Here is a 24,228-nt window from a genome sequence, read left to right on the forward strand (position 1 = left end):
GAGGTCAGAGCTCTGACCATTCCAAATCATGTCTTCATGGACCTTGCTTTGTGCACGGGGCACTGTCCCGCTGGAACAGGTTTGGGCCTCTTAGTTCCAGTGAAGAGAAATTGTAATGCTACAAAATACAAAAAATATTCTAGTCAAAGACATACTGAGGTTCCTTCATGTGCCTTGAGAGATATCCTTCATACTATTCTACTCCAACAAACATCCACACCAGTATCATGCATCACCTTACATGCCTATGTCTGACAAAAGCCTATACAATCATCAAACCAGAAAGGTATTAAAATGCTTTCCCCAAGCCATATATATGAATGTATATATTCAAACTTAGAGTCAGTAATCTCTGAAGAAAACCAAAGGGATTATACCTGTGCCAAAACAGATCAAACTCATCACCCACAGTGCACAGAGTCTTTGTTCTTGGCTAAAATCTCCTTCATTTGTTGCCTCAGAGGTTGTTTAATCAATATCAACTTAATTATACTCATGCTGGGCATTACCAGTCAAGTACCTCTTTAGCAAGATAACACATCAATAGTAACTAAATTATAAAGTTTTGATAAGACGAAAATATTTAATAAAACTCTACACCATGACTCTGAAATAGTGAGGGAGGGAAATTAGAGTGTGACTTGTATTTTACAGGGTATTCTTACCATTGGCCTTTTGTACTGAAGTGAGGATATGTTTTCCATAGAGACCCAAAACACTTAAAGGCTTCGACCAGGCAAATGTTTACATAATTACATTGTGCCATTTTATCATCTCAGTCTCCCCCTGAATACAGCACACTGAGAAAAACACCACACAAGGGATGTAATTTCCTAAAGCCAGATATAAGTCTACTTAAATATTTGCTCTTATGTCAAAATGTATTCTAAAAATATTTAAATGTTATTATATGATTAAGATAGACATTCATGGTCATTGAATTTTCATGTACAGAGGCTTGTTGCCAGGAAAAGGCAATCTTAGCTTAGCTAATCTTAGCAGTTAATTCTAGAATCCTCAGCTGATCATAATTGAGAATTCTAGAATCCTCAGCTAATCATGGTGGAGAACACTAGAATCCTCAGCTGATCATGGTGAACACTAGAATCCTCAGCTGATCATGGTGGAGAACACTAGAATCCTCAGCTGATCATCGTGGAGAACACTAGAATCCTCAGCTGATCATCGTGGAGAACACTAGAATCTTCAGCTGATAATGGTGGAGAACACTAGAATCCTCAGCTGATCATGGTGGAGAGTTCTAGCTGATCATGGCAGAAAATTCTAGCATCCTCAGCTGATTATGGTGGAGAATTCTAAAACCCTCAGCTGATCATGGCAGAAAATTCTAGAATCCTCAGTTGATCATGGCAGAGAGTTCTAGCTGATCATGGTGGAGTTCTAAAATCCTCAGTTGATCATGGCAGAGAGTTCTAGCTGATCATGGTGGAGAGTTCTAGAATCCTCAGCTGATCATGGCAGAGAGTTCTAGCTGATCATGGTGGAGAGTTCTAGCATCCTCAGCTGATCATGATGAATTCTACAATCCTCAGCTAATCATGGCAGAGAGTTCTAGCTGATAATGGTGGAGAATTCTAGAATCCTCAGCTAACCATGTCAGAGAGTTCTATCTGATAATGGTAGAGAATTCTAGAATCCTCAGCTAATCATGGCAGAGAGTTCTAGCTGATAATGGTAGAGAATTCTAGAATCCTCAGCTAATCATGGCAGAGACTTCTAGCTGATAATGGTAGAGAATTCTAGAATCCTCAGCTAATCATGGCAGAGAGTTCTAGCTGATAATGGTGGAGAATTCTAGAATCCTCAGCTAATCATGGCAGAGAGTTCTAGCTGATAATGGTGGTGAATTCTAGAATCCTCAGCTGATCATGGTGGAGTTCTAGCTGATAATGGTGGAGAATTCTAGAATCCTCAGCTAATCATGGCAGAGAGTTCTAGCTGATAATGGTGGAGAATTCTAGAATCCTCCGCTAATTCAACAGAAGTAATGGCTCTAGTTGGGATGGCTCGCTGGGAAATCACACCCTCAGCTAGCAGGAGTTTTGATTTATCTGTGTAGCCCAGTCTCACAAGCGCTAACACTTAAATGAACTGCACTGCAGGGTGTTGTACTTTGATAAACACAATTATCATTTCTATTCATGAGACAAACTACAACCATGTACAAACATGTTTTCTCAGCCTGCAGTGCTGCCAGTCACGAACAGCCATCCAAATGCAAAGTATGACAACAGAATTATCAGCCTTCAGTGAAGTTCAAATACTCAAGTGTTTTCATGAACGCACACAGAGCTTTTAAGATGACAAGTCAACACAGTGGCTGATTTCTAGACTGACCACAAATGAATATATTTGAAAATATATACTGTATATCTTAAGCATTAAGCAAGTTCAATAATTTGTCACGTTGACAAATTTTGTCACAACTAAATGTTATGAGAATTTAATCTTGATTTAACACACTGCATTTCTTTATGAGGTATTTAATTGGGGACCTTTTGTGGACACAGTGGAAAAGATGTTAAAATTGTGGCCTCTGCGATTTAATTCATGGCCACTCCTTAAACCAAAATATCACGCAAGTATCTGTGTAGTTTTTCAGGCATAATGTAGGGAACATTAATTAAATTGGTGTAGCTTGATATCACTTTTATGGCAAAGGAGAGACAGAGAAGGAGAGAGCAGAAACAGGAAGATCAGAAACTGAGTCCTTGGCTCTACTGCAAAAAGTGCTGACACGGGATGCCACCAGTGAACTGTCTATCAGTCTGCCTGGATTGCAACTGAGATAGACTAGCTTTCGCTCTGTAATGATTCTGAGTAAAAGTGGCACACTTGCAAGATAAAGCTTTGAGCTTCTCTCCACTGTGCTGGAGTGACTGATTTCAGATTCTAGACTTCATTACAGTTCCAAGGACACTCTCACAGCCAGGCCAATACCTTACAACCAACAGATCTGTCTCCACCCCACAGAGCCCAGCTCCTCTATTTGACAGGTCAGGCAGTAAGGCAAACAGAGGGCATGAAAACCCACATAGACTTAATGTCTCATTGCCTGTTTTATTTGGTGCCATATGCATGCAGCAAATGCACATGGGTGGTTGTATTATTATTTCTGGTGGTAGTGACAACTGTACAAGATTGTAGGTGTACAGATTGTAACTTCAAATACAATTTTTGTTTATACTACTCTGACCAAAAAGATCACACCTAACCATGCTTTTAATTATGTAATTTTTTCCCCTAAGTTTTAGATGACCTAAAATAAAAAAAAAAACAGGAAAACAGCCATAGCAAATCTTCATCACCAGGCCTCTCAAGTCTCATTCATTGGCTGTGAGCCTCATGCAGATTTCACTTTCTCACACCAAATTTTTCAAATATCACTCATTAGCAAATTTTTTTTTAAAAAAATTAATTAATAACAACAACAACAACAACAATAGGAAGAAGAAGAAGAAGAAGAAGAAGAAGAAGAAGAAGAAGAGAAGAAGAAGAAAATACCAAATGTAAATATAAAAAAGTTTATTTATTTATTTATTTATTTACAAAAAATACATCCCTCAACTTGAGAGGTTTTATCATGCTTGATTCAACAATATTTCAACTGACATTTCTCCTAAAATGGGGAATGTGTAGAAATCCACTACAAAGGTCACAAGAATAACGCACAGGCAAATAAGCCAATGGTCACGCCCAATACACCTCATTGCATAATAAATGGGATAATATGTAATAAATAAATAAATAAATTGCACGTCACCATATTATTTGAAAACACAACGTGGCCTAAAGTTTGGATCTGGCGTAGCCAGGAACTCTTTCCTCTTTTTGGGCTTTTTTTCCCATTATTCACTGTTCCAGGTGGATTATTATTGGTTCGAGACAGGAAGCTGCTCTTTACTACTGTGCCCGAAGGTTTTGAAAGTGCGGAAATACAACCAGGGAAAAGTTCAGCGCGAACACGGGAAGTTGTGACGTGGGAAACACACACACACACACACACACACACACCCTGTAAAAACTCGAGCACGCGCTGCAATTTGGAAATACTGTCCCTTTTTAGAGGAGAGGTTTTGTTCGAAACAAAGACAATGGATACGAGTGGACCGTGCTTCATCTGAGCCGTATTCTTTTACTCAGTGAAACATTGCAGTGTTTCAGTGTGCTCATGGGTGACGAGAACGACTTCCGTCCTGTAACTCGCAGCAGAAGGCGCGCGACCATCACCAGCGCCAAGGGCGAGCTCGTGAAACGTCCGAATGGCGCGAACTCAGCTGATACCAACAGTCGCACGTGGACTAAACCCAAACACAAGGGACAGGACACACGCGCGCGCGTTTTACCTGAGGAGAAGCCAAAAGATAGTCATAATGATAACCTGAGGTGAGGGAGGGGTTGTTGTGGAAATATCCTAAGTAGTGTGATACGATATTTTCCCTTATGTAACCTCTAAAAACTGGTGTGTATATGTAGTGACGGTATTTCTCCATAATGTTTGGTACTATATACTTTTACAGATGTAGCCCATGTTTTGAAAGCAGTTGGGTGTGACTGTACTATGAAGCACTACTCACCTCACATGTATCTTTTGAACTAATGGCTTATATCCAAGTTAATGAATAACAATGATGTGTCTTACACCATGTTGCTTCAGATAAAACACAGTACATTGATCAGTGGTGCCTGATACACTGATTCTCCTTATTAGGTGTCTTTATTAACATAGAAACTTGTTGTAGCTTGTATGTGGTCCACATTGCAGAACAGTTTTAACTGCTTGATTAAGTCGATTGCTTCACTTCTGTTCTCACAGTTGCCACAGGTTGCAAGAGTCGATGCTGAGCTCTGCAAGCCATTTCCGAAATTACAGAGGCATTCTGAACTGGTGTCTTGTCATGCTGGTGAGTCTGATCGGTTGCATACAGATCACAGATTGTAACTGTAGCCTGGATGTGCTGGAACATGTATGAGTGAAAAAAGACATCAATCTGCACTAGTCTTATCTCCTTTTTTCCTTTTCTAAGAATGTGGCATCACGTAAAGTCATCGGTGTTGCTTCATTGTCATGCATGAGTCACTGAGTACCTTTGTTGAAGTGAGTTAATAATCCTTGAACACAGCCCATGCCTCTCGGTCTTCAGAAGGCCACACCGTAAAAGAAATAGGACACCTGTCACATAAATTGTGCAGGGTTTGCCTTACTTCAGTATTGCCGTATGTCTCGGGATCTACCACCCTGCACAGTTTCATTTTAAAATAGCTGCTGAATACTGAGATACTGAAGGCATCGAAAGAAGGAAAAATGGTTGAGAGATTTCTTTCTGAGAGCGCCAGGCTATGCACTCTATGGCTAAAAGTATGTGGACACCTGACCATCACACCCCATATGCGGTTCTTGCCCAAACTGTTTCCACAAGGTTGGAAGCCCACAGCTGTATAGAATGTCTCTGTATGCTGTAGCGTTACAATTTTCCTTCACCGGAACTAAGAGGCCCAAACCTGTTTCAGCATGACCGTGCTCTTGCGAACAAAGTGAGTTCCATAAAGACATGGTTTGCCAAGGTTGAAGTGGAAGAACTTGAGTGGCCTGCACAGAGCTCTAACCTCAACCCCACTGAACACCTTTGGGATAAATTGGAACACAGACTGCATGCTAGGTCTCCTCAACCAACATCAGTGCCTGACCTCATTAATGCTCTTGTGGCTGAATGGACACAAATCCCTACAGGTATGCTCCAAAGTCCTCCAGAAGAGTGGAGGTTATTATGACAGCAAAGGTGGGACTAAACATGGAATGGAATGTTCAGTAAGCACATATGGATGTGATGGTCAGCTACCTGCAAACTTTTGACCATATAATGTATATTTATAAAGAGCTATATAGCTATAAGTTGCACGTAAACTTACTAACTTTATACTTCATCTGAAATTTGGAAACCAGTTGGTGGCGCAGCAGGCATGTTCACCCTTTGTCTGTATAGGTTTCTTACAACTTTTCTGGTTTCCACCGACCTCCAAAAAAACATGCTGGAAGGTGGATTGGCTATGCTAAACTGTGCCTAAGTGGGAATTAGTGTATGGTTGTGAAAATAGGACCGCATGTACTCTTGAACATTCATGCAGTTATCTTATCAGCCATTCATACATCAGCAGAACAATGCATAAATTCATGCAGATACAGGTCAAGAGCTTCAGTTAAGTTTCACATCAACAATCAGATTGTGACCTCAGTAATTTTAACTGTGGCATGGTTATTGGTGCCAGACGGGCTGGTATGAATATTTCAGAAACTCCTGGTCTCCTGGGATTTTCACACACAACAGTCTCTAGAGTTTACTCAGAATGGCACAATAAAGAAAAAACATCCTGTGAGCAGAGGGTCTGCAGGCTGAAACACCTTGCTAATGAGAGTAGTCAGGTGAGAATGGCTAACTCAATTAACAACTCTTTACAACAGTGTGAGCAGAAAAGCATTTTGGAATGTACAGGAAGCCACACCTTGAGGCGGATGAGCTACAACAGCAGAAGACAACATCAGGTTCTACTCCTGTCAGCCAAGAACAGGAATCTGAGACTCCAGTGGGCTCAGGGTCACCAAAACTGGATCGTTCAAGATTAAAAAAGAGCAGACTGAAGTTTGATGTGAACATTTAATGGATCTCTTGACCTGTACAATATGTTTTTTATGTCATGTGAAGCTCTTGGCCTGTATGCATTGCACTGCTGTCACATGATGGGCTGATTGGATAGTCCAGATGTAACCATGGCCACATAAAGAACACAGTGAAGCCGCCTATCAATGGGGTGTCTTTTACAATAGTCACTAATACAATACCATGTATATTAGTGTAACAAGCTGCTTGGTGGTGTGTAACATACACGGAGCATGTCCGTCTAGAAATCTTAAACATTTCTTCTGTAACATTGAGATCATTAGATAGATTCGAATTAGCGATTCTGATGCATTACCATTCCTGGATGCATTTAAAGTAGCTCAGAAACGAGTGATCTTGCTGAAGAATGTGGCATGACACTCACTTGGCACTCGATGAATCATTGTTGTGCAGTGTGTTTGGGGGACACAGTTAGTGCCAAGTGGCACCTAAGAATAGATTTCCTGAAACAGCTCCTCTTCATGAACCCAAGCTGAGGTTAGCTTGTTCATTCTCCGTTTCAAATGGGGATGGAAACATTTGCATGTTTCATTCTGCCTTTGAGGGTTTACAAGGGTACTACAGAGACATGGTTGGCTTTATATACTGTATAGTTCAGGCTGTTTCACTGCTCCATAGAATGTGCTATTCTTTAAAAGCAGATAAGTTTATCTTCAAAATGAGCAAGTGGTGACAATAATCCATTTTCCTTCTTATAATGTGTAAATTGCAGTGAAATTATATTAATATGTTTTTATAAATGGTCTGATTAATTAACGCACAATTTCCTTGTAGCTTCTGTGTCACTTTTTTTCCCTCGTGTTACAGATCTTGAGTAATACACGTCTGTTCTTGGAGAACCTTCTCAGGTTTGTAGACATTACATACTAGCGCAGTTTTCATGACTCACAGTTAGCTTCCTTCATTTAAAAATTCTCTATGGTGTCAGGCTTGGCCTGTGCGAGAGGCCAGTTTGAAATAAAGAACACTTGTTGTACGGACCATATGTCTAAGACACCACCTAACTATTAACTATAATGACTGGAATAGTAGAGATGTTTGGGTTGCTGGGTGCATGCACAGGACCAGCTAGGACTCAGTGGGACTGCTGAGCCCCATGCTGAGGGCACCATATGCTACTATCATGTTGTACTCCACTGTAGGCAAGCAGTTACGTTCCAGCTGCCAGCTCTAGTCACAGCCATACAAACACTTTCACATGCAAAACAAACATTTATGAACCACGGTTAGAGCAGATGTGCAAGGGAGACAAGTAGGGACATGTATTTTGTTGATTGTTCGATAAGGAGAACGCATAAACATGAATAAGTGCCACTTTGTAAATGCATTCCAAGTCATTTAGTCACCTTTGTAGTTACTTTATACTGTTTGTATGTAGGTATGGTGTACTAGTGGACCCCATTCAAGTGGTGTCACTGTTCCTGAAGGATCCGTATAGATGGCCTGCCGCATGCCTGGTCATTGGTATGTTTATCCTGCACTTCGCTAAAGCATTCTTTTAGTTTATTTATGTGAAATGTGTCTATGTAGTGAAATGTATTACAAGATGAGCCGTAATTACCGCAAGCAGCAGTCGGACAACCTGTCGGCCTTGAGTGAGCTGCTTTTTAAAGTATTTACTCACCAATAATATCTAAGAGGTAGTGATTGTACATTGGCTTCACAGAGAGAAAATCTTCCTCCCTTTTGTATGCGAGTCTTTATTCAAGCACAACAGCCAACAGCATTCGAATGCTTTATCTGTACTTTTGGAACAGTGTGGGGTTTTTTTTTTCTTCTATTTCTTTCCAAAATAAATTATTCTGTTTCGGTAATCTGTTTCAAAAGAAGTAATTCTGTTACTAGATGAAAGGTGTGTGTTTTTCTGCTTATCTTTACTCTGCTAAGTCTCTGCTAAGCACACTTTCAGCTCCATCACTGTGATGTTTTGTGTGTGTGTGTGTGTGTGTGTGTGTGTCGTGCCTGTCACTGGGTTAATTCTGAGGGCAAAAGGTTGACCCTGTTTTGATTGGTGACATACTAAAAAGCTCCTTTGCTGCTGAGTGCTGCTGTATGTCAGGTGCATATTAAATCACTTTGTGCATATATTATTAATTAACGGGTGTCTGCTGCTTAATTTTTCCTTCTCTTTAAAAGTACTGTAAATGTTACGTTTAGCATTTTTGTTAGGAGATCCTTAGCTTGTTAGAGTATAAAACTGCTTATCTGTGCATGGATAAGGATCAGCTGATGCAGCCGATGCAGAAATGACAAGAATGACATTTTTATTTAGAGCAGTGTAAGATTACAGATTGTTAATGGAAAAAAACAACAACAACAATTATTTCTGCTTAAATAAGGATGAAGTGGCTGATTTGGGGCATAAAATCGCTGGCAGCACTTCAGAATAAATGTGATCATTGTTGTACCATATCAGTAAATCTCTTCGTATCATCTTAACCGCTTAAATGTCCGGCTTATTATTCAGTTATTACTTTTAAACTTATAGGAAAGTTATGAGAGTATGGAATGTAAGTCTGGGAGTTTATGGGAGTAAGGGAAAGCTGTAATATCAAGGCATTATTTTTAAAGACTATATTGTGTTTTTTGTTTGTTTGTTTGTTCTGTTTTTTGCAAGGCCAGTGGTTCATAATGTATCTCTATGTCTTTCCAGTTTCAAATGTGTTCATACTTGTGGCGCTGTACACAGAGAGGAAATTAGCCACCGTAAGTTTGCCAGCTTCAAACCCAAACCATTACAGAAGTAAAGACATACAGGGTGTCCCAAATGTCTCCATATATAAGGGACTAGGTTTGCCCGTCGGTTGTGCCTTTGTCAGTGGATGTTCTTGCACGTCCACTTCTCGAATGGTCCGCAACACTTCCAGTCTTTTTCAATTTTTTAATAAGTTTGGCAACAGAGTCATGTGTGATGTGCTTGCCATGTTTCCTGTTCAAGTCCATCACAAATTTGCGACAGCTTCCCGATCCAGCAATGAGAATGATTTAAATACGTTCTTCTTTTGTATGTATGAAAGTATGAAAAATTTTGGAAGACATTTTCCTAAAAAGTGTTAATTTCCCCCTATGTATGGAGACTTTTGGGATCACCTTGTACTGTAGATCAGTGGTTTTCAAAGTGGGGACCGCGGCCGCCAGGGGGCGCCCCGGGGGCCCTCAACAATTTGCTGTGAAAAATAAATAAATGTATGTTTTCTCTTTCTCACTCTCTCACCCACACACACACACACACACACAATCAATTCCTAATGTAATGTAAAGATGTAAGATGTAATTAATAATAAAAAGGGGGGATATATTCAGAAGTCTGTATTTTTAATGTGTTTTAAAGACATCTTGCAAAAGGGGGCCTCGGTCAAATTTTAATGCCATTTGGGGGGCCTTGCCCTGGAAAAGTTTGGGAACCACTGCTGTAGATCATACAGTACATGGTCTCAAAATCTCTCATCTGTGGTTTTAATGTACAATGGGGCTCAAAAGTTTGTGAACCCTTTAGAATTGTCTATATTTCCGCATAAATCCTAACCTAAAACATCATCAGATTACAGTGAGGGAGATGGAAAGACAGAAAGATGTGACAGAACAAGAAAAATAAAGAAAGAAAGAAAGAAAACAAATAAAGGAACAGAAAGAAAAAAAATGCATTATGATTGTAGGTGTTAATGTGTACTTTGTATCTATTTAATCAATGGGCACATACTGTAGTTGATGGTTCAGGGTGTATGTATCTATGCGTGTGCACACATGCAAGATTGTGTATGTATGGGCTATCATAGGGTAACTGTATGAAATGTATAATAAAGAAAAGGAAGAAGAGGTAAAAAAAAAAAGGAAGAAATTTTTTTTTAAAAATACTACTAATAAAATACATTTCTAATGGACTGCCCCACACCGCATCGCCCCAGCGAGACGAGGAATATTTCTTATTGAGGAAATTATCCAGTGTTGCATATATGTGAGTGCCAAAAGTATGTGGACATCTAGGATTAGCAGTAAATTTGAAGGTGAAATTTAGAGTCAGGTGTTTTAAATCAGTGGGCTGACAATCCGGTGCGAATGAGCGCCTGGTTTTATTTAAAGAGTAGGGATCTATCAAAGTCTTCAAAGATCTTCATAACACATTTGTGGAAGTATATCATGGCTCAAACAAAGGAGATTTCTGAAGAATTCTGAAAAATGTGTTGATGTGCATCAGTCTGGAAAAGGTTACAAAACCATCTCTAAAGAGTTTGGACTTCACTAATCCACATTCAGACAGATTGTGTACAAATGGAGGAAATTCAAGACCATTGTTACCCTCCCAGGAAGTCATCGACCAACAAAGATCACCCCAAAGCAAGACATGTAATAGTCTGTGATGTCACAAAGGAACCCAGGGTAACTTCTAAGCAAGTAAAGGTCGCTTACACATTGGCTAATGTTAATGTCCATGAGTCCATGGGGCAGGACAGCATGGAACAATGAATTCTGAATTATACCAGCGATTTTTAAAGGAAAATGTCAGGACATCTGTCCATGAACTGAATCTCAAGAGAAAGTGGGTCATGTAGCAAGACAACGACCCTACGCACACAGGTCGTGCTACCAAAGAATGATTAAAGAAGAATAACGTTTTGGAATGGCTAAATCAAAGTCCCGACCTTAATCCAATAGAAAATTTGCGGAAAGTCCTGAAGCGAGCAGTTCGTACTGAGGAATGGGCTAAAATACCTCCAAGCTGATGTGCAGGACTGATCAACAGTTACCGAAATGTTTAGTTATTGCTGCACAAGGGATAGATAGAAACCAGATACCGAACGCTATTCTTCATATACTTTTGCCACTCACAGATATGTAATATTGGATTATTTTCCTTAATAAATAAATGACCAGGTATAATATTTTTGTGTCCGTTGTTTAATTAGGTTCTCTTTATGTACTTTTAGGACTGTGAAAATCTGATGTTGTTTGAGGTCATATTTATGTAGAAATATAGACAATTCTAAATGGTTCACAAACTTTCAAGCACCAATGTATTTTTTTTTTTTAATAATAATAATAATGAATGAATAAGAAAAGCAAATCTGAGATCTGATCCCCCCCCTTCATCCAGGGAAACTTCAGGGAGCAGATTGGCCTGATTATTCACATCGTCAATCTGTCAGTAATCTTGTGCTTTCCAGTGGTCACTGTGCTCATGCTGCCCTCTGTAACACCAGGTGAGGAATGCACAATGGCCGCCTTCTCCCAGATATCCTCAAAACAGTGTAGTTATGAGTTTGTATAATTAGTGATTAACATTAGTTAAATCTAGCCACAGCTAATTTATCACTTGTCCGTCTGACTGGGAAATTCCACACAAACTGGCCACATGGCTCTAAGTACTGATGGCATTATTATTAGAATGCCACTTTAAGGAAATTGTAATTAAAGAATTAAAACATCATCCACAGACTGATAAACTTATACCATCTATATTATAACCAAATATTGCCTTATGTTCCCTTTACAGTGCTCTCATAAAGCTATCAAGACTTCTCGCAGCTTGTCTAGTATCTATTGGGAAACATATCGCCTTATTTCCCCTGGTGTAAACCTTTTTTCTGGCACCCCTATTCTACCTCATCTGTTAGCACAATGGGAGGTGCCAAAGGCACTCCATCTGTTGGGTTTGTGCCACACTCTACCCTTGTGTATGAGACAGTAAGGTCAGCGGTGAGGCCACTGGGGCTGTTACTGGCATTAGAGCTGAGCCCAAGAGTCCCTGCATGGGCCATTTCCACCCGGCATATGGCTGCTATTGATAAAGCTGTGGTGGCCTACACACGCATCTTCAGTGCCAGGACTGTCATCAGGTTGCTTATGGGCTTGTGTTATGACAATTTCAGTTTATTGAGTTATGTGTTGTCTCAGTTTGAATTGAGGATCGTCCTAATGGCGCTCTTAAAAATGTTGTACGTGATTTCGCGTTTGGTTACCGTAGTAACGATTGTCCTTGTATTTAGATTTTTTTGCTGTATGTCTTTTGCACATATAAAATTCATTTTCTCAACAATTTCCTGTCTTTCCTCATTTGCTCTTGTACTCTTGGCTCTGTTTAGTTGGCGGCGCCTTTGCGCTGGCCGTCTACACTATCCTGTTTCTGAAGCTCTACTCATATAAGGACGTGAACAGGTGGTGCAGGGAAAGGACGCACGCGAAGGCTCGCAGCCTGTCCAGATCGCTGTCATGTGAGTACACTCACTATCCTCTAGGCAAGGAGAATCAACCTGCAATTCTTCCATACTGATCATGCTCACTGAATAGTTTACAACATTCAGATCAGTTCATTTACATTTTTTAGTTTCATGAACAATTAATGAGACATTTATTCTAGATATCAAATAGTTTTAACAACACACAGCAGAAATGAGGTTTGGAGACAAAATATTTCACAAGGCCACTACAGTTTTAGTTATGGGACTCCTGCAGTACAATGGCCTGTAATAGATCACCTATTTCTCCATGAAATAGGAATAGAATTCATTTTTTTTGCTTACAATTGAAATCACGATTCTCACTCATGCTTCTCTGATCATTATGTATTTATTACATTCTTATCTTAATGTAGCAGAGTGTGCTACCTGCATTTTGAATGACTGGTTTAGTGGGATGTCTGTACTGCAATTAAGATTTAAGAGCACAGTGTGGCCTCCCACATCTAAAAGGAAACGTGGATTAATAATGAGTCATTTCATTTCTTTTGCTGATAGCAACTCGGCCACTTGTGGATGAAAATTGGTCTTGATAAATGTTTGCTGTGCATAATGTTTCACTGGGGAGTTTTGAGCAAGGCAACCTGTGCAGCCATGACTCACTCACCCCATTCATTCATTTCATTGTTGTCCATCCATCCATTTTCTGTACCACTTATCCTACAGGGGACTCGGGGCACAAGGCAGGGGACACCCTGGACAGCCCATCGCAAGGCATAATCGCACACACTTATTCACATAGTACAGGCAATTTAGAGATGCCAATCAGCCTACGACACATGTCTTTGCACTGGGGGAGGAAACCCCCGGGGAGAAAATGCAAGCTCTGCTCACACAGGCCGGGGGCGGGAATCAAACCCCAACCCTGGAGGTGCGAGGCAAACATGCTAACCCCTAAGCCAATGTGCCCCACTATTTAATTGTTGTTTGTTTAGAAATTAATACATTAATGTCAAACATTATCTCGGCGTCTCAGTCTGAACGCTGGTGTAGTTGTCTGCCGCTGCTCTTGAGAAGTTAGATGAGGCTAATCGATTTATTTTTGGCTCTTGGTGGTTTTTGTGGTGTTTTCATTGCTTGATTCCGAAGTTGGCTCTACCTACCGATCTCTGGAGTTGCCTGTCTGCCTGCTCTGTCTGTTTGCCACTGCTCGCCATTTTCTCTGCTCGCCATTTTCTCTTTCCCCTGGGATCTACTATCCTGGGCCTCTGAGTGGGGAAAGTATGAAGATCGCCAAGCTACCAGCATGGACTACATTTGCTTGGATCATTCTTACATCCATCTGTCATCCAGTGACCTCGACGCTTCTGTATATGGTGGCTGAACTTCTACAACTGAACTTCCGCCTGTCTAAGCCACCATCACCGCTGCATTCCTTCTACAATTCCTGCATTGTAGTTTTGCCATCGGGGGTCTCGGCGGAAATACATCATCAATCCCACAAGTACAATACAATCATTCTGGTATTCAAAATCTCGCCTCACAAAGAAACCCACACGGTCCGTCGACCATAGCGTGTTAGCAAACCTAACCAGTTCAGCTACCACAAATACCGGAAATAACAATCTTTCCTTTGGTCTGTGGAATCTACGATCGCTTTCCAATAAAGGTCCCGTTGTTTATGATCTACTGTCTGATCGTAAGTTTGACTTTTTTTGTTTATCTGAGATTTGTCAGTATAAGGATGATTTTTCACAACTCAACCGTTCTAGCCCTCCTGGCTTTGTTTACACCTGCAAACCCCATGCATCAGGTCGTGGCGGAGGTCTTGCAGTAATATACAATGAGAAATGGGAAGTGTTGCTGTAACAAACTTACAAGTCAGGCAAGGAGGAGGAGGGAACCGACTGGACATAAACAAAGTTTAATCTTAAACAGAACATAATCATAACATAAACCACACACACTCTACCACTGGCACTTCCTGCCACTCCTTTATCTCGCTCTCCCAGTGATTAGCCAAATCAGTACAAGATGTGTGTCCTCACAGCCTGGGCACTCCCTTCTCCTCATCACACTCCTCCACCAGATTCAGGCCCCCAGCCTGACGTACACCCACTCACACCCTTTCAGGAGGGTGGCCCTGCATCCTGGGAGCGAAAGGAGAGACGAGGGGAGGAAGAGGGGAGAGAGAAGGAGTATGCAGGAGGGAGAGAGAGAGAGAGGAGAGAAGAAAAAAACACTCCGCTCCCCGAAACGCTGTCATCTAGTTCTCTGCCAGCTGGGAAGCGGTCCCCCACAATGTCGGGCGATGGCACTGGACTTCAGAACGGGTGTCTGTGGCTCCTCCCCTTTTCATCTGGACGGCAGCCACCAATCTGCTTCCCCGGCAGAAAGCAGCGGGTCCTCCCTCCCCTTTCCTCCCCGGCAACCGCTCCTCCCCACCCCGGTGCTTCCAGCCACTCCTTTAGCTCTCCCTCCAACTGATTAGCCAAATCAGTGCAAGGTGTGCGTCCTCACAGCCTGGCCACTCCCTCCTCCTCGTCACAGGCGCACTTAACTCTGCCTGAATTCACTTCATTCGAATCTCTTGCCTTACAGATTAATGACACAGTTCCAACTGTGCTTGTCAATGATTATCATCCACCTAAAGCAAACACTAGCTTTTAAACAGACTTTTCTGCCTTTTTAAATTTTATCGGCTTCCTGTCTCCCAATGTGATCCTTGTTGGTGATTTTAATATACACATTGACAGTGCATACAGTACAACTACGAGGGACTTCTTATCATGTCTTGATAGCTTTGGCATACAACAATTGATCAATTTTCCTACACACTCGAATGGTCATATGCTCCATCTTGTCTGTTGCTCTGCTATAACCCCGCCACAGTTGTGCTGCTTCTGACGCAACCTTTTCAGATCCTGTGCTGGTGTCTTTAATGCCCAGTTAACTCTATTGCAAAGTAATCAATGTTGGACCATTTCATTCCGGAATATCAAGAATATTGATGTATCTGTACTTGCGCAAGGTCTTGCAACCCTCCCTAGCAAGGGCAGTCTATCCACTCCTGATGATCTGGTATTTCATTACAATGATGGACTTCAGTCGCTTCTTGATGTCCATGCACCTCTAAAATCCAGGACCGTTTCATTTGTCAATTGAACTGCGTAGGTACACACCTGAACTACGCCAGCTAAAAGCTCAAAGTCGTTTGGAACGTCTGCATCTCAAAACCGGATTTGTAGTACACAAAGAAATGTATGCCGAGCATATGAAAAAATATAAAGCTACTCTCTCTACAGCTAAATCCAACCATTACTCAAATTTGATGACGTCCAGTGAAGGGAATGTCCAAACTCTTTTCTCTGTGATGAATAGTATTTTACAGCCCGCTGATCCTCTCCCATCACACTTGCATTCAACTGCATTATGTAATGCTTTTTTTGACCTTTTTGTAACGCAAAAATAGGAAATATCCACCAGTCATTGTCTGCTTCGAACCAAGCCTGTTATTCTTCTTGTCTCAGTTGTCCTCTGCCTCTATCTTCTACTTTCTCCACTTTTAAACATCCTACAATAGATGAGAACTAAAATGATTCGAAAATCTTAATCCACTTCCAACCCTTTTAGTCAAAATTTGTTTACCAGTTCTTTCTTTTTTAATCACTGATATTATTCATTCCTCAATATTCAGTGGTATTGTTCCACATAAACTTAAAATTGCTATAATAACTCCTGTACTCAAGAAGCCAGGTGCTGACCCAAATAACTTTCATAATTTCCACCCAATTTCAAACTTGCTGTTTTTTATCTAAAATTCTGGAAAAGGTTGTTGCAGCTCAGGTTCATGACTATCTCTATGATAACAACTTATACGAACAATTTCTCTCTGGCTTTCATTTATATCATAGTACTGTGACTGCCCTTGTTAAAATCTTCTGATGACTTACGGGTAGCAGCTGATTCAGGGCTTCTATCTATATTAATTCTTCTGGATTTTACTGCAGCATTCAACACTATTTTTCACACTATCCTATTAGATAGATTACAATCTGTACGATTTGTTGGTACTGCCTTGGCTTGGTTCACACCCTATCTCTCGGGTCACACTCAATCTTTACAATTAAGGCAGTTCTGATCAAAACCATCCCAGATAACTACTGGTGTCCTGCAGGGATCAGTCTTGGGCCCTCTGCTATTTATTATTTATCTCCTTCCGCATGGAGTATTTTCAGAAAATTTGGCATCCATTTCTATTGTTATGCTGAGGACACCCAGCTCTACCTGTCCTCCTCCCTGTCTTTTTAATTGCCTGTCTGAAATTAAAACTTGGTTTTTAAACAACTTCCTTAAACTTAATAACAGCGAAACTGAAATTTTACTTGTTGTTTCAAAAAATAATCTTGCAAAGTCAAACTGTCTCTCTATGTCTATTGACAATTGCTTAGTCTCCCTCTCTATGCAGGTTAACAGCTTTGGTGTTATCTTTGATAATACTCTGTCATTTGAAGCTCACATTAATTATATTACTCAGATAGCATACTTCCATATGCATAACATTAAGCGTCTCCGACCAGCCTTCTCAACAAGGAGCACTGCCATCATGGTCCATGCACTAGTCACATCACGCATTGATTATTGTAATTCTCTTCTCTATGGCCTCCCTCTCAAACTTTTACATAAACTTCAGTTAGTTCAGAACTCGGCTGCACGAATCATCTCTAGAACTCCATCGGTTGAGCACATTTCCCCTGTCCTTCAAAATTTGCACTGGTTTCCTGTTAAACAACACATTGAATTTAAGATTTTACTTCTTACCTATAAGGCACTACACAATCTGGCTCCTTCCTATTTGTCCGATCTTCTTTCCATATACACTCCCGCCCATACACTTAGATCGTCTTCTTCATTTACTTTAGTTCTCCCTTGCATGCGTTTGTCCTCTGTGGGGTCTTGAGCTTTTAGCTACGCAGTCCCTCAATTATGGAACCTCTTTCCACAGGATATCCGAAACTGTGAAATTCTTTCTGTTTTTAAATCTCGCCTCAAAACGCACCTTTTCAGACGAGCTTTTCGGTCACTGTCTATGCATCTTTTTCTTGTTTGTAGTGTTTTTAAGCCTGCATTGAGGGCCTCTGTGTTTTTTAGGCCAATCTGATGGCCTCCTGTCATTTTCTTTTATGTCTTTTACTGCTTGTAAGGTGACCTTGAGTGCCAGGAAAGGTGCCTATAAATGAAATGTATTGTTGTTGTTGTTATTGTTATTATTATTATTATTATTATTTTTAAACATTTGTTTAGGACATATTTGTTCATTCTCACTGCTAGCTTCTATTACTAGTAATAGAATACATTTAATTTTAACAACAAATAAATTTACATACTATTACTAGTATGTAAATACTATTATGTTTGGGTCATTTTAAAATTTACTCGCAGTTTTCCGACGTTGTTTCTCCCCCTTTGTCTTCTGATTTGCTGTGCTTCAGGTGAATGCATGAGGTCATTGAAACAGCATTTATGGTTACTTGTTACAGTAAAAAAAATGGAGCTCTGTTTTATTCAAGAGTGGCCTGAGTAAAAATGGCAAAACAGCTCTATTCTTGAATCGAATTCCATTGAGAAACGAATTGGGATTGCAATTCTGATAGGGTTTTTTTGCACAGCCCTAATGCACAGCCCTGTGTGTTTCTGGACAATTAAGTGCAACTTCTTCATATATTATTGCATGCCCACATCTTCATCCCTGTATCATGTATTGAATAAGCTGTCTCTTTGACTTTTGTCAGAAGATACCTGTGACCCAGATTTTTCAGGACTTGTCTTCTGTCCTTGCAAGGAAATGGCAATAGTTTGAAGTAAACTTCCAAATCCTCTTCACGCAGATTCATCCTATTCAATAACCTACATGAAACAGGTTCTCCATAACCCTATGGATTTTGAGACATTCAAGTTGACACATGGGCATATAGATTTCACAACTGGCTAACTCATAATCAAATAAAGTTGCACTGATGGTTTGTTTGTTTGCTTTACTCACCTCCTACACCTCCTACAGTATTCTAATTCACCTGCAGCAGAGTCAGAACAGCAGTATCGGGTACTAGCGATGGTGATATTGATAGCATAGCCTATTACCATTGAGCCAGTGCTGCCCACATTACTTAAGGCTGGTTTGGGTGTAAATGAACTAATATCCATCCACTCATCTCTTGACTATACTTGCATACAATAGGTCCATCAACACCATCTACCAGCGGACAAGTGTATGTGTCCTACCCTGGAAACCTCTCTCTGAAAGGTGAGTGATCCAGCTTTGGTTGGTTTTTCATTCACCTCCATAAAGACAAGACAAATGCACTGTGGAGTTTAACTCTCAGGACTCCTCAGTCTCATAAATGCACACCTTTCCTGTTTGGTTTAACTACACATACAGAATAACTTACAGCAGTTAGTGAATTATATGCTTTATGATGAATAAGAGAATGGCAATATACTGATTCAATTAAATGTAACATGGTATCACTTTTTCTTTATCGTCCAGATTTGTTTTATTTTGTTTTTGCTCCCACGTTGTGCTACGAGCTGAACTTTCCTCGTTCTAAATCTGTACGTATGGGATTCCTGCTCAGGAGGTTGTTCGAGATGGTAGGTGTTATTGTCAGGGTGTTTTCTTTTTTCATATCTGTAAAATTTACTAGAATACATTACTTGTATTGCCAATGTAACCATCTGTCTTACAGTTGCTGCTCACTCAGCTGTTAGTTGGCTTAACACAGCAGGTATGCCATAATTTTTTGCTGTCATTAGGGGAAACATTTTGGATCATAATTTCTCCTGGGATTTTATAACATGCTCCTTTTTTTTTCTTCTTGTGTTCTTTTCTGTTCTTCAGTGGATGGTACCAGTCATACAAAGTTCAATGAAGCCATTGCAGGTATGCTGTTATGTTGAGCTACCATTCACTGTTCTCTGTTCAGCAAAACCATGTAGAGATTTGGATTAACCTGCATTTCCTACACAGGAAATGGATTTCTCCAGAATGATTGAGCGCCTGCTCAGGCTAGCTGTAAGTAGTAGGAGGAGCTGTTAAAAATATTGTTTTTATAGCGGTTTCTTCAAAGCGGGAATTTTTTGGGTCCAAAATAAATAAATGTTAATGTGGCTCAACAAACACAGAAGGGGAAAATAAAATCCTTGAATTAATGCAAAACCATTTGATTTTTTTCTTTTTCTTTGAATGTCAGGTCCCCAACCATTTTCTCTGGTTGATATTCTTTTACTGTTTTTTCCACTCATCCATGAACTTTGTGGCTGAGCTTCTGAGGTTTGGAGATCGAGAATTTTACAGAGACTGGTGGTATGTGAATTTATTAGTTAATACAGAAGTAAAGTATATGTTTATAGAATATATTATGACACAGTGAAGCACTTTTGACACAAATTTCTTAGATGTTGCACATTTTTTCTTTTCAGGAATGCAGAAACTATAACTTATTTCTGGCAAAACTGGAACATCCCTGTCCATAAGTGGTGCCTTCGGTAAGTTTTTCAAAGAAGCGTAGACAGCTGAAGAGTTAGCTGGATAAAATACAGCGCAGTGAAGTGTATCAAGACTGTAATGAAGAGACACTATGATGTGATCCGTCTGGCACATTATGCATGCTTATTTACCGTGTTGAGTGACTGTTTATTCTCTCTCTCTCTCTCTCTCTCTTTCTGTCTTGCATCTTTCTTTCCAAAGACATTTTTACAAGCCCTTGCTGAGAAAGGGGGCCAGCAAGTTAGTGAGCCAATCAGCAGTATTCTTCGCCTCAGCCTTTTTTCATGAGGTGAGGTGTACATAAATCAAACATGCTTTTGAATATTGAATAACAGTAAATTTCTACTAAAATTAACAACTCGTATGGGATAGTAACATGCATGAATACAGTTTTGAGATAAACAGTGAAGTAAATATATTTAAGCAACAGAATCTGAGCTAGAAAATAATTTAGCTGGCATGCGGACTACAGAAATGATACAGAACAAAAAGCTTTGGGTGACAGGAAGAAAGAATATACAGTAGGTATGTATTGTTAGAAATTGGGACCGGTGGAAAGTGTACACTTCTCAAATATTACATTCAGTAACTGTTTATGTCTATATAGCACAGTATGAAACACAAAGTAACAGAAGTTACTGGGGACCAATTAGAAGTGGGGACCAATTAAGTGTGAATTTGTGATTAATCTTTTTTAATCCCTGATTAATTAAAGGCCACTTGTAAGGCTATGTGCCCCCTGAGGCACTGAGTAAGGGTGTAATGATCGATGCATTGATTTGAAAGGCAATGATTGAATTTAATCAAGGCAACACTCATGAATTTATTATTATGAAATATAATTGATTATAAATTAATTATGTATTAGTATTGATTATAAAACAATTATTATTGAAAACGGGCCGACAAAAATGATTTATATTTTTAAACTGATGTATAAATAGGCTAGCACGGTGATTTGCCCAAAACTCTGATACTTAAAATAGTCCCTCTTTATGTCATCTTCATTAGCAAATTAACTGTAGGCCTTCCCCAAGATTCTGAACAAAATTGGTCACGTATCTATCGGAGGCTTTTCAATCAAACAGTGACATACCGTATCATAACAGATCCAGTAGTGTCAAAAAATATCGAATCATTGCCTCGCTTCAAAACCGATTATATTGTATTGTATAGTTGTATAGATTCAGTAGAATTGTCAGATATTGAATTGAAATCGGATGGGATCGTATGGAAGCCTGAGGTTTACACCCCAGTACATATTCTTCAGTACAAGTGAAGGTTAGAGCATAGTTTTGTGGATGAGGAGCCACGTAAAGCAACACCATATCGCCCTGCTGCTCTCTGCGATAAGCGCTCGCTTGAAAGAAACCGACAGGACAAAGGGTATATAAGCTACAGGTGCATCCAGATATCACAGAGAAAGTCCAGGCCTCTTCAGAAAGTGACCTTCTGAGGAGTGTTCTGAAGCAAACTTACTCTGCTCTGACTAGTTAGAGTAGTTTGAGAACTTCTAGGATAACAGATTGCCAGTTGGTAGAGTGTGAGCTCTGGATTGGTTTGATCTAGCACTGGAACATGAATTGCAACAGAAGCTTTTGTTTTTATGTATTGCCATGTTTGTGTGATCCTACTTCAAATACGAGTCATTTTCATTGATTTTGTGTGTGTCTGTGTGTGTACCTGTGTGTACGCAGTATCTGGTCAGCGTTCCTCTGAGGATGTTCCGACTGTGGGCATTCATGGGCATGATGGCTCAGGTGAAAATGATCAGAATTTCCTAAGCAACCTATCATACAGAAAATGAAGAGTGTGTGTAGGAGTGTGTGTGTGTGTGTGTATGTGTATATATGTATGTGTGTATATATATATATATATATATAAAATGTACCCTATGTTAAGCTGAAGAAATGTCTTTATTGCAGCTGCCATTGGCATGGTTTGTGGGCAGGTTTCTCAGGGGTAACTACGGAAATGCTGCCGTGTGGCTTTCTCTCATAATTGGCCAGCCAATAGCTGTTCTTATGTATGTCCATGACTACTATGTCGTCCACCACCTGGAGGAAGCACCAGAACCAGCACCTCTCTAAGCTGCAGACTGTGTACTGCTACCCAAACTGTCCCACTGCCGTCCAACCCATATGTCCAATAATGTCTTCCTGAAAGAAAGAAAAAGGAAGGATCTTCATAGGCAGAATTCACTGGTATTAATTTGAAACATGTTATATGTTATAAGATATATGGTGCCTTACTGAGATTATTTTTTAAGATACTGCTTGGATGCAGCAGATGTAATTCACAATTGTGTGGCATTACAGGCTAGGAATGGACAGGGATAATTTTTTAAAAATGTATTTGATATTAATATTGCTTTACAGTTACTGCTCGAACATAGCAGGTGGATCACATCTACGGTATCATAGGCTTAAAAGGGAAAGATGGTTTGGTTTTTTTTTTTTTAAGTGTTTAAGGGTAATTTATGTCATTTTACATAATTTTGCAAAAGAATACAGAACATTTTGTGTACAAGTGGCTAACATTGAAATTTTGCATTAAAAGAACATTTGTAGACTGTTAATGTTTAATTTAATATAATGTTGGTTTCTCAGTGTGGTCTGATCTACTCTGAGCTCATGCTGGAGAATTCAGGGACTTAATTTTATAAAATCAGGGAGTGCCACCTACTGGTGTCTTGTAAATCATAAAGTGTATGAATGAAACTCTTAGGCCATGTAATTATACCTTCGTGTGGAGACATTCATCAAACATAATTATATTCCATAGAATAGCGAATACAGTGTAATCTCCGACTGCGATATTTTCTGCAGATTTAGTCCTTTTAGAGCCATTTGTTTTCAAGATGATGAGGGTGCCAGGTCCCTCCAATCAGTACAAGTTGGTGATAAATGGCTTTGGAGATAAATTGTATAATAGCTTGTAGTAGTACTGTATAAACATCCTATCTCCAACACTGAGATGCAGGCATGATTTCACACAGCGCTATCTTAAAGGTTGATTGCACGTTACAACACTATGGCCTGTTTAAAACCCTGCCTGACACACGGTACTGGAAGAATGATTACAGTGTAGAGAATCAATGCCATTGATGCAGAGATGCAGTTTATCTATTTTTACCAGTAGCTCTGTGCTCTAGTCTGCATCAAGTTTGTTGTAAATTCTTTAGTTTTGTAACTTTTGGAATTGTCTGCCATCTATTGTGCATGCATGTTTACAAAATGAATTTTATGATTGAATAATGCTTGCTCAATTTTAAATATGAACATTGTTTACATTGTTTCTACTTCCTTTGCATTGATTGTGTAGTGAATAAAGTCAGGATGGAGGTTGTGGGATAATGCAGAGTCAGTTTGGGGGTTTTTTGTCAATGAAAGGTTGTCTTATTTATAGGATAAACAGGTGTTTATTCTATAAATATAAGTATAAAGGGACCAGCCTTAACCCTAGATCAGCACTAACCCTAGCCCAACCCAATCCACAGGAAAACATTAACCCCAGCCCAACCCAATCCACAGGAAAACACTAGCCCAAGCCACCGGAAAAGACTAGCCCTAGCCCAAACCCAACCCTTTGAGCAAATTTTGCCCAAGCCTATATGTATGCTACCCTGAACAAAGCCAAAGGTTCTCAAAATTATTGGAACATTGAACAAATCCTCATCACTGCTTTATTTTATTTTATTTATTTTTTAAATTTGTTTTTAATGCAGGTACTTTGACAATTCACAATGTATTAGTGTAAAGTGTTACAAAACCCTCATTTAAAGACTCGTATGAAAGAGGTGGGCAACATA

At 39.8% G+C, this 24,228-nt stretch overlaps 1 protein-coding gene across 1 annotated transcript; it reads left to right on the forward strand.

The window, feature by feature from the left end:
• Positions 1-3,843: 3,843 nt before the first annotated feature.
• On the forward strand, positions 3,844-23,773 carry dgat1b (diacylglycerol O-acyltransferase 1b). The gene is made up of 17 exons (XM_053628976.1): positions 3,844-4,407; positions 4,838-4,925; positions 7,506-7,546; positions 8,077-8,162; positions 9,352-9,404; positions 11,791-11,896; positions 12,779-12,907; positions 19,110-19,175; positions 19,419-19,522; positions 19,618-19,656; positions 19,770-19,811; positions 19,899-19,943; positions 20,122-20,234; positions 20,351-20,416; positions 20,619-20,706; positions 22,115-22,177; positions 22,343-23,773. The coding sequence occupies exons 1-17, from the start codon at positions 4,193-4,195 to the stop codon at positions 22,505-22,507; spliced, it is 1,509 nt and encodes a 502-aa protein (XP_053484951.1). The 5' UTR covers positions 3,844-4,192; the 3' UTR covers positions 22,508-23,773.
• The last annotated feature ends 455 nt before the right edge of the window (positions 23,774-24,228 follow it).

The sequence above is a fragment of the Ictalurus furcatus genome, chromosome 1 (genome assembly GCF_023375685.1).
Source record: "Ictalurus furcatus strain D&B chromosome 1, Billie_1.0, whole genome shotgun sequence".
Classification (NCBI taxonomy): domain Eukaryota; kingdom Metazoa; phylum Chordata; class Actinopteri; order Siluriformes; family Ictaluridae; genus Ictalurus; species Ictalurus furcatus.